Consider the following 11313-nt stretch of genomic DNA (forward strand, 5'->3'; position numbering starts at 1 on the left):
CATCTCTTCCCCTGATTGTCTCCTTCTCTTGCTCTCTCCACAAACTCCCACGGTTTTCTCCCTCTCTTTTCACTTCCACCCATCCCATGCCTGGCTCTGTTGCCAAGCAACACCTCATCTGCACAGACGATCTTGGCAATCTGGGGTAGTCTCTCTGACTACCCCCCCAACACACACACACACACACACACACACACTAGTAAAAAAAACTTAAGTCAAATTAAAATCAACTTGTGAACATGTGCCTTTTAAACTAACAACTTTACACGATAATCTGTTGTTCTGCCGGACATGTTCTTTATTAAAATCTGTATCAAGGAAATAAAATTAAGGTAACCATGGTGACATGTTTAAACAGGTGGAGATTCCCCCAAAGAATCCTCCTTCACTTGGAGAGGACACAAGTCGACTCACAACATTCACACAAGAAACAGACTTGAAGACTCAACGAGATCTTAGTTCATGGTTTTTTATTGGAAAAACAAAATGTAAAGACTAGCATGTACAACTTGGAATGCAGATCAACTGAACTGAACAGAACAGTCGGACTGGGCCGGGCCTCGCCGCACCCACTCTCTCTCTCACACACACAGACACTCACGCACGCCAACTCATACACAAACACGAGATAGAAATGCTGCTAAGCACCGACCCTGCCCCCACTAAACTGAAATTAACCCCCCCGTTGAATGACATGCACGCAATGTTGGAGGCAATATACTCTACCTGAGCACGCTTCAGGAAGGAATAACCTGATTTTAGTTCACTACTGACTTCAAACTTCTTAATCGTTTTTTTAAATCTCCACCTTTGAAAAAAGTACACTCATGGGAATGTAATTGCCCCAAACATTGCTATTGTGCATCACTTTTAAAGCCCACCCAACCCCTCCAAAAGTCTAGGACACACCCACCACCCGAGGAGTTAAAATCTATGCCCCACCAAGGCCTCACCCTCAAAAAAGGTAAACACACAAAGGATAAAGCGAGTATCCTGACATGCCAGAAACACAGAATCTAAAATTAGTTCTTATTTATTCCATTTTAATATTTTTCTTAAAAATATCTCTGTCGTCACGGACTTCATTTAGGTAAGCAAACTGCAGGTTCCGCTGGTTCACTCACTCCCATCCATCTGTTACCTGACCCCTCCCCTTCCTCCTCTCAGTGGGTCCCAGGTCGACCTGAGGCCCGACAACAGCCCTCTGCGTTTGGGCTCTTGACAGTAAACCCATCTAAAGCTGCATGCATGAAGAACAGAAAGAAAGAAAACAGAAAGTCGTAGAAGAAAGGCGATTGGCCAGCCCAAATAATTATCATGACGTCAGGCAGATGGAACCAGGAAGCAGGAGAGCGGAGGCCAAACCAGCCGGCTGTGGAGGGGCTGCTTGGTTGAGATCTGATTGGGCAGCTCAGTGCTGGGGGAGGGGGGAGGGGGAATACAAGCCAGTACATGCAGATTCATTTAGGGTTTTTTCTTTTCGTCTTTTAACTTATTTGAGCTTGTTTATATGGACAAATTTTCAGTTTTCCAACATCCAGTTTAAGTTGTCTATACAGAACAGTATGAATAAATGTAGATTTTTGCAGTAAGAGGTAAGTGAAACATTTGACTGATTCTGAATCTTTGATGTGAGAGCCCAGTTCATTTGGCGGTCATCATCTGAACAAATTCTGTAGAGGGAAAAAAAACAATACAAATTCATCAGAAACAGTGTTTAACCTGTGGGCTGTAAAACAATGTAAGAACATGATTGATGAGATTACAACAAACATCCAGGAATAAATCATGACACTATGGTGGTAGAAAGCATGTGTGTCCATATAGCTGCTGTTTTGCACGTAAACTGCACTTATGTGTTTAACGTCTTTTTGAAGTGTTTAATCTCATGTACCTTCATAGTTGACCTGTCCGTCTCCATCAATGTCGGCTTCTCTGATCATCTCGTCTACTTCCTCATCTGTCAGCTTCTCTCCCAGGTTGGTCATCACGTGACGCAGCTCTGCCGCACTAATGTAACCATTGCCATCCTGAAACACATAAACATTACAGTTAGTCACACAAGTTCTACAAATTGTAGAACACTCTAAAGAAGTGTCAGCTACAGATTTAGGAATGTTCTTAAATTCAGATTAGTTTTGTGCAGTTGACAGCTAATGAGCAAAACACTTAATTTACTCAATTATTTGTATTGCCTTGCCTTCAAATAATAAAACACACACCTTATCGAAGACCCTGAATGCCTCCCTGATCTCCTCCTCACTGTCAGTGTCCTTCATCTTCCTCGCCATCATCGTCAGGAACTCAGGGAAATCAATGGTCCCGTTACCTATAGAAGAGAGGTCAGATTTAAGTTATACATAACATTTTTATATACTGAGGCAAGTTTAAAATATAAATCCTTCCCCGTGTTGAGGGGGAACTAGCGTACCATCTGCGTCCACCTCATTGATCATGTCCTGGAGTTCAGCCTCAGTTGGGTTTTGACCCAGTGACCTCATGACTGTGCCTAGCTCCTTAGTGGTGATGGTACCATCTCCGTCCTTGTCAAACAGGGAGAAGGCCTCCTTGAACTCTGGACAGCCACGAGGAGAGGACAAGAAAAACAACAGAGGGCAGAGAAAAGGATGACAGAGGAAAACATTAGCAACAGCACATGTGAGCAGATGTAAGAAAAGGTGTCTTTTATGCCTAAAATGGTAAAAATGTGTTTTTATATTGTCACCTTACCTGCAATCTGCTCCTCTGTTAGTTGGTCAGCCTAAAAAAAAAAAAGAACAGAAGGAAGAGGGTAATGTTTGTTAGAACAGCATCATATTAGAGCAACAATTACAAGTCAGATGGAAGCATAGAATAGTACAATACAAAGGAGGCAGGCTGCAGCAAGACTCCATTAAAACAAGCTGTTGTTAGGTGTACTAAGTATCCAGCAAGAGGCATATGATGTGAGATCCTGGTATCAAATAAATTTAGGGCGACATAACAGTCAGACATGCTTATTTTTAAACTTTGAGACTGCCCGAGCACATCATCATCATCATCATTTCTACTGTGAACCACAACCAAATACAATTAAAAAACACACGGATTCTAGAAGTTTGTTTTTGCTCAGGCCATAAAACAAACACCACTAAACTATCAAGTTATTTCAAAAGGTCTGGTGAGGCCATTCATTCTCTGTGTACAACCTTTATATCTTCAAAGTGGATATCTGTGAGGTCTGCCACTAGCTTCATTGCCTTCGGTTGTGCTTTTTTCATATCTCCACCTCTGCCTCCACCTCCTCTTCCTCCTCCATCCAGCCTCAACACACCACCTCCCCTGCGCTGTTTCAGATCTAAACTTCTTCCACCGGCACCTCCTCCAGGTACTCCTGTTTTCATGTCGAGGCCGTCCAGTGCCCCTCGCACCATCACCAAGCCTTCAGCTAGACACTCTGCCCTCTTGCTGATCTGGTTGCCCTGTTTTTTGACCTCGGCCAGCTCTGTCTTGGTTCTCTGCAGGGAGTTCCTCAGGTCCTGCATCTCTCTGACCACGGTGTCCATGCGGCTGGATGACGTGTCCATTAGCAACTGCAGGAAGGCTCTGTAGTTCCTCTCCTGCTGCTGGATGAGCTCCTTGTAGTAGTGCTGTTGTTCATCCAAGAGGTCATAGACGGTAGACAGGCTCACCAGCTCATCCTCTGCGGGGTACAGAGCAACTTTCTTCGGCAGCATGACGAGGGAAGGATGGCAAGAGGGTTGATGTCTCAGCAGGGAGGGAATAGCTGGATGAAAAAAATGTTGGCCATACATCTAGAAGTCGTTCCTGATCGGTACAAGTGATTGAAGAAGGTAAAGATGAACGGTAGACTTTGCCATTTATCTGAGTAGTTGCATAATTTAGGGATGAAGGGAAAAAATCCAAGTCTTGATTTGAGTAAAAAAAATTGATGTATTTTTTTTAGTCCTGGAAGGGTAGTTTGTTAGAGGAACACATGATGATCAGATGACTTGATAACTGCAGGACGTGTCTTTCAGTCCTTCATTGATGGTGGACTTTTTACACGATTCTTCTGGAGTGGAAGAGATCAACAGATTGGCACTGACTTGGCGATGCGTCCCTCCTCGGTGTAGCTGGATGAGGAACTGATGTAAGTTGGTCCTTCTGTTGATGTTTGCCTAGTTATGTGTCTGTTCGTCTGTCTCTGTCTCAATAAATCTGTCTGCCTACCTGTCCATCTTTCTTTCTGTCCTCGTGTCTTCCAGCAATGTGAATTACGTGGCCAGACGCTGTCCCTCCCTGGCTCCATCTGACACCAATTGGGTGAGACTCTGCTGAACCCAACTCCCTGTGCCTCCATTTCAAACTGTGTGTGTGCGTGTATGTGTGCATGTGAGCCAAAGCATGACAGTCAAAGACTAAGCCATCTGTCCATCGCTCCAGCAGATGTACAGAAAGCTGAAGAGTCCACCTCCTGCAGTAGTTCAACACTTGAAGAGCCTTCAACAGATTGACAGAAAAGGGGAACGTGTGTGTGTCTAGTTGCCAGGAGGCCGAGTCAGAGGAGGTCATTCAAGTGTGTCAGGAAAATTGGTTTAAGGTTTGAGAGTAACTGTGTCCAGACTGGGGGAGGTCACAGGGGTTGTGTGTATGTTTAGATGCATGTGTCAATCTGTGGCCTGTCACCTCACTGCTACTGTTGCAGCTCCTAGGGAGGATCAGTTGGCTGGATATATGACTCTTAGACAGACAGTCACTGGTCACACCAAATGCCCCCCCACCTTGGGCAGCCCCCCTCTCAACAGAGGTTCACTCTGAGTCACGGTTAGTTTGACCGTAATGTCCCAAAATAGAAAATTACATTTCTTACAAAACTCAATCCATACAATCACTGACAATATTGCATATAAAATGACATACATATAACAAGCAAGAATCATGTTTATAGAGGCGTGTCTTCTACAAGTTATTGCAAATATTATTATTATAATAATGTCAGTAAGACCTGATTGGACAACATAAAACACATGGATTTGAATGTAATGGGTTGTGATATTTCAGTTTTTGAGAAATATAGCATGATATATAGAAAATGTCTTGGGTGTATTTGTCACCTTAAGGACAGAGAGAAAGAGAATACAGGTATGTGTTATGGATAAAGGGGAAATGTTTGAACTACATGGTTTAAGTATATTAGAATAATAAGGTTTTCAGAATATGCCTGATGATACTGACAGTACGGATTTATGTGTCTGTGTCCATGCACGTGCCTGTGGGCTTTAGCTATGGTTAACAAGCTGCTAACCCCTCGAATATCCAGGCCAAATTCATCCCAAGGCGCTACAGTGCCTAGAAATACAGAGCACATTACTATTAGATAGTTACAGTGTAGCATGACTGCCCCATGATGTACTTAAAAAGCATCCATGACAGTATTAAGGAATTTAAGGTGAAAATGACAATGTTTTATTAACAAGACCAAGTAAAAGACTATAGAAACCAAGCATATAGCTGTATTAGAGAGCATAATTGAAGATTTGCCTTTCATTCTAGACATAAAGACGTTGTCTTGGTCATAGCTATGCATTGAAATCTTACTGCACTGTGTGGTGACTCATGTCGGGCCGTTGACGGCATCGTTCAACAGTGTTAAATCATTAGAGTATCGGGTGGCAAATAGAATAAAAAGAGTTGCACTTCCTTTTGACATTTCAGTAGCGGTGTCATTTGTTACCTATACATTCTCACTTCAAGTAGGTTGATGATAAACCTATTTGATTCATGTGTCAATAGCCATAAACTGAGTCACAAGACAAGTTGTTAAACAAATCAGACAAATATAAAAGAACCGACAACTACAACAGTGAAGTCTCAAACCTACATACTACTTCCTACTTACTTTACCAACCCTGTAGCTAAAGCAAGCAAACACAAATTGACACTACAGAGGCCTGTGAGCATCCAGAATATAAATTTTGATATAATTTCATGATCAACAAACATTCAAATATGCAAGCCATTGTTTGCAAAGAGAAAGTACTGAGGCATATTTTTCTGGAGTCAGATGAGGCCATCGTATCAGAATATGTTTATCAGGATTAAGCATCTAACCCCGCAGACAGGGTTTCAGCCTTCTCAGGGCCGGGGACAAGCGTAATGGAAAACACTGTATTTTTCATTGCTAAATCAGTTTTCATGCTATTGCTAGTGGTGTGCCCATGTGCCATTTACCGTCCTACTTTATTTGGAATGGTGAAGTCAAAAGGATGAAGCCACACTGCTATTGGAGGGTAGGGAATTACAAACAACGCAATGTGAACCACTGTCTGCAATGATTCTTTGCATGTAAACAATCACTTCAACTCAATAGGGTTTTTGAAAATGGATACAGAAGTGCAACACATACTATTGCAATACTGAAGTATGTAATACATGCACACCTTTCTTTAATATCAAGGTCAGAGCTAATCAGGGGTATGGTCTTTGAAGGATGTAGGTGGGGGAAAAAATTATCCTACAGAGAGACCTGCTAAATGTCAGAAAAAGACGGTGCCACTAATGAAAATGTTTGTATTTGGACGTATGTGCAACCAAATTGCTCAAACCCTGTGACTTAAGATTCAGATGTGATTTAATACAAATATCAGCTGCCATGGTGAAAATCCCTGTGTTTACAGGGAATGTTCAATACATGTGATGTGTAACTAAAATTGGATTTTCAAGCTGCTGAGCAAAACTACCATAAAACTCAAACAAGCCTCTACTCAAGCCTCTCTGCAGTGGTACAAAAAAAGAAGAAAGAGACTTGGTCAAATCAGTCCACTGGTTATAGACCCAAGACTTATAAAAACAAGAGCCTGCTGTTTTTCATTATAATAATACAATTTTATAGCAATACAAATATTTATGTGGGATACAGATTATAATGAGCTGCTGGGGCAGATAACCAGGAGGCACACTAAGACAAACTGTGATAGTCAAAGCATGCGTGCAAGAAGGACGTGTCAACCAATACAAATACTGACGGTTTCCTATTTTGCTTAACAATCCTAGGGTTGTGATCAAAAAGAAAAAAGGAAAGACATAAACTTAGGTGACTTGTTGCTGTTAAAGAGGTGTTTACATAGCTGATGAGGTTTACTCAAGTAGAGGGCTTTGCCTGCATGATGGCTGAGCCAGGGCCCGGTGATATGCTCCTTTTGCATCTGTCAAACATGGTTTGTGTCGACTAGCCTAAAGAAAAGGTCCACTATAGGACCAGTATTCTCCACATGACAGATGTAAACAGATCCCTCCACAAGCTAGACACTATGAAGCGCAGCGGATGAGTGATGATACCATATCTATTCCATAAATAATAAGATAAGACGACATTGCATGAACGGACAAAAAAAATAATTTCGTTTCAGTGCAGACAAAAAGCTACTTTCTTCTTGTTTGTTCAGATGATAGGACACAGCGGACTTAATCAAGACATCACTTTCCACAGCAACAATAAATGTGAGCGGAAACAAGTCAATTACCCTAAGCATGTTAGCAAACATCTCGTTTATTGTGTAGTTAGGTGGCCTTACACCATAATGTATGACATCATGAACTGTCAGTTGTTTGGACGTGTCTTTTACAGTGTTTTCCTATTGTACTTTGATGAGTAGTATACAGATTGTTAAGATAACATCTTAGTACATGTGAGCCTGTCTAGATACTAGGCGGGTGTTAGATTAGATGGCTGTAGAAGCAGATAGTGGAGAGCAGTGCAGTAGCTCTGACTGTGCCCCACCACCACCTCACCCATCAGTCTCATACGCCGCTGAATGTCTAACATGAATCTCACTGGTTACAAATGTCGCTGCAACACCGGCATCAACGAATCTGCGTCCAGACTACAGCTGCCTTTCCAGCATCGCTCCAGCCGCACGTATCTATACTAAAATGCACAGATGACTGATGTTATCGATGTGGGAAGCCGGGGGGGACGGGGGGGGGGACGGACGGACATATTTGAGGATATCACGTTAGCTGTAATGCTAACACCGGCAACCAGCCGAGCATCTGCAGCTCCTGCCAACACATGACCACCCGTGGTAAGTAGCACACGTCTGCTAACACCAGCTACTGTTATAATTTCAGTGATAAGCTCCTCGCTCGCAGCCACGAGCCGCTGTGTGTGGCCGCCAGTGTTAGCAGCTAGTTAGCTAGCTAGCTAACTCTGAGGTGTCAGTTCAGCTCGCGCGCTCTGCAGTGGCGGTTTATTAATTCCCACACAACAACCGGAAGAGACTTAGCGGAAACACACACCGACTGACACTCACACAACCCCGCACTGTTTCACATGACACACACACACACCCCAACCGCAGTGGATACTCACCATGTCTGTGAGAGCTGGAGACGTCGGTGCGCTAATGCTACAGGAGGAAATGGACGGCTGCCTCTGAATGAGCCTGGCTGGAGGAGGGCAGGCGAGACGAAGCACCGCTGCGAGGCTCACGGTATTCCTCCGCACCGCGGAGAGGCGCTCGGGCAGGGAGGCGTGCGCGCGCTTTGTCCGTCTCTTCCACTCACGCGCGCACACGAGCCTAGGAACCTTGCTCCTGCGCGCGTACCTGTGCCTGGACGTGTCACTCAGTGAAGTTACTCTGGTCTTATTCTCTTTTATAAAAATGAAAAAGTAGTTACTGTTGAGTTAAGTTCCTCAACATCAGACCCACACGTTTTAATGGAAGACAACGACAACAACAAATTATTATTATTATTGTTATTATTATTCCTTACTGGTGCTGCCGTCATTAATAACATCATTACATTAAAACAATATCACTCTTATTATGTTCATTGTATCAACAAGTCTGACACAGCTTAAATATGATGGTTACACAACTGTCCCTGGTCCCTGTCTCCTCTTTCTCTTTCTCTCTATCTCTTTCTTACTATCTCTCTCTATCGCTCTCTCTCTTTCTTTCTTTCTTTCTCTCTTTCCCTCATTCTGCCAGTATCTCTTACTCCAGAGCTGCAGGATCTGACACAACTCAATAACATGAACAACGATTATTATTATTATCATTATTAACTGGTGTTGCATTTAATAATAATATCATTACATCTATAAATATCACTCTTACTGTTTTCATTATGACAACCAGTCTTACAGAGCTTGGTTGACAGTTACACTGTTCCTGGTCTCTGTCTTCTCTCCCCTCTGTTCCACCTGCCTCTCCTCTCATCCCAACCGGTCCAGGCAGATGTCCGCCCACATACACTCTGATTCCAGAGCTTTCCACCAGTTAATCAGGGACTTTTTTCTCTCCACTGTCACCAGTGTTTGCTTGTTGTGGGAGCTGTTGGTTTGAGGTCCTGACCTTACTATGTCAAGTGCCTTGAGATAATGTATGTTGTGATTTGGCAGAATACAAATACAATTTAGCTACCACGCTGATTACTGTTGCCTAAGACTTTAAGGTAGAAGTGCATATAAAGCCATAAATGAGATACAGAAAGTGATGTCAAGGTTATGTCTTGAGGTCAATTAAAAAACAAATAGACAAGCACCTCTCATCAGTCACACACATGTTTCACCTGATAGCATTAGGATGTTAATGCATTAAAACTTACAGCATCAGTCAGGCAACTGGTCCATTGGGCTGAAAGCCTACATGGCCTATCCAGGAACTATGGCTGGAAACGTTCACATGGCAGTACCACTATCAATAAATGTCTACAAGTATTAAGGATAACTAAGACAAGTCCTATTTCTGGTCAATTATCGGAACATTATTTTGAAACCAGACACATTTTAATTGAGTTAATTGTATGACTTTGTCTTCGGGAGACTTTCTCTGGGAAGTATCTTGAATAGAATTTAGTGTATGATTCCGTGCTGTTCCTTGTCAAACAGACTTAAGTATACCGTCCAGTGTCTTTCTACTCTGAGACTCTTATTGCATTATCTTCTGTGTGGCCACATGTCCCGGCCTCACAGCACAGATCATAGAGTCTGCTGATGTCTCTTGGCCAATTGCCTGCAATAACATGTGGTATTAAAGTCATTTATTTCCCTTCGGGGGTCAATAAAGTTATCTATCTGTCTAGCTAAATATAGCCCAGTGAGAGGTAGTATTAGATTATGAATCCTTTATCAATGGAAAAACATATTCACAAGTTTTACTCAGATAATTAGGTTGTAAAGTACAGTGAATGTTCAACTCTAAAGAAAAAGTGGCACTGATCGTGAGACCAATCGCATGTATCAGCGCGCACAGCAACACGGACACTGGCGGACTATTTTGCCTTACGCTAAGTTTTATCCAAGCGGAAGGATACGTTCTACACGTCTCGTCAGGCGGCAACGGGGAGGTTGCGGTGGAGTTTTTGAGAGGCGGACTCTGATTGGACAGAGCGAACCCGCAATATTCTACACGCTGTACAGACGCCGCTGATTGGCCAGGTCGGATCTGCAATGCGTCAAACCACGGCGCGGCAGCGGAGGTAGGAGGGAGAGTCTCCGCGCTGAGTGGAGAGGAAGAGGACACATGATGGAGGAGGAGGAGAACACATGATGGAGGAAGAGGAGACAGGATTGAGGAAGAGGAGACAGGATGGAGGAGGAGGAGGCATGATGGAGGCAGGGGGAAACGTCCTGGTTATTCTCAGCTGTTTGCAAATACAGAGGGAGTGTTTCTGTGTAAACATCAAGACACTGCGGGTACACATGCCAAATAAAGTTTAAAAAGTACTTATTCTAAAGAACTTAAGTTGAACATACTCAAATGTTCAAGCATGTCGACATGCTTTACAAAGGCACTTTAACGTTATGAAATTAAAATTAAAATGTTATAAAGCTATAACTGGCATAAAGTAGCACCCTAACTTTAAACAACTGCATGTTGTAAACCTGCCTGTTTGTAATGTTCTCTTTTTCTTTTTCCTTTGTTGCTCCGGAGCTACTTCAGAATTATTCCTTGTCATTAGTGAGTCCTCCTCAAACAGTTGTACAATATACAGTCACTTTTTATTGTTTGTGTGCTGAACGTTGTGTGCAGAGCTTTTTTATAAACAGTCTGTGGTGCAGAGTGAAGAAAACTTTGTACTCATCCTACCTGGTTCATATGCAGTGAAGATTTGAAAGTAAATGTTTATCATTTATGATTTACTGAACTGCTGTTATTGTTTCATAAATTACATGTTGTCTTTTAAACAACCAACAATCTTCAGACCCAAGTTCACAACTTTTCAAAATAAAAGATCTGTAATTCAGCATTGCAGCAAAAAAAAAACCAACCTTTTTCTTTTACTTTCAATACAAATTGCCAGACAGGAGGTGATTCTATGAAT

The 11313-nt window shown here is 42.6% G+C and overlaps 1 protein-coding gene across 1 annotated transcript; it reads right to left on the reverse strand.

The window, feature by feature from the left end:
- Positions 1–489: 489 nt before the first annotated feature.
- Positions 490–8618, reverse strand: calm1a (calmodulin 1a). The gene is made up of 6 exons (XM_034576055.1): positions 8354–8618; positions 2731–2761; positions 2432–2575; positions 2223–2329; positions 1895–2030; positions 490–1673 (listed from the first exon to the last, which is right to left on the reverse strand). The coding sequence occupies exons 1-6, from the start codon at positions 8354–8356 to the stop codon at positions 1645–1647; spliced, it is 450 nt and encodes a 149-aa protein (XP_034431946.1). The 5' UTR covers positions 8357–8618; the 3' UTR covers positions 490–1644.
- Positions 8619–11313: the final 2695 nt, after the last annotated feature.

Source organism: Hippoglossus hippoglossus, chromosome 22, assembly GCF_009819705.1.
Source record: "Hippoglossus hippoglossus isolate fHipHip1 chromosome 22, fHipHip1.pri, whole genome shotgun sequence".
Classification (NCBI taxonomy): Eukaryota; Metazoa; Chordata; class Actinopteri; order Pleuronectiformes; family Pleuronectidae; genus Hippoglossus; species Hippoglossus hippoglossus.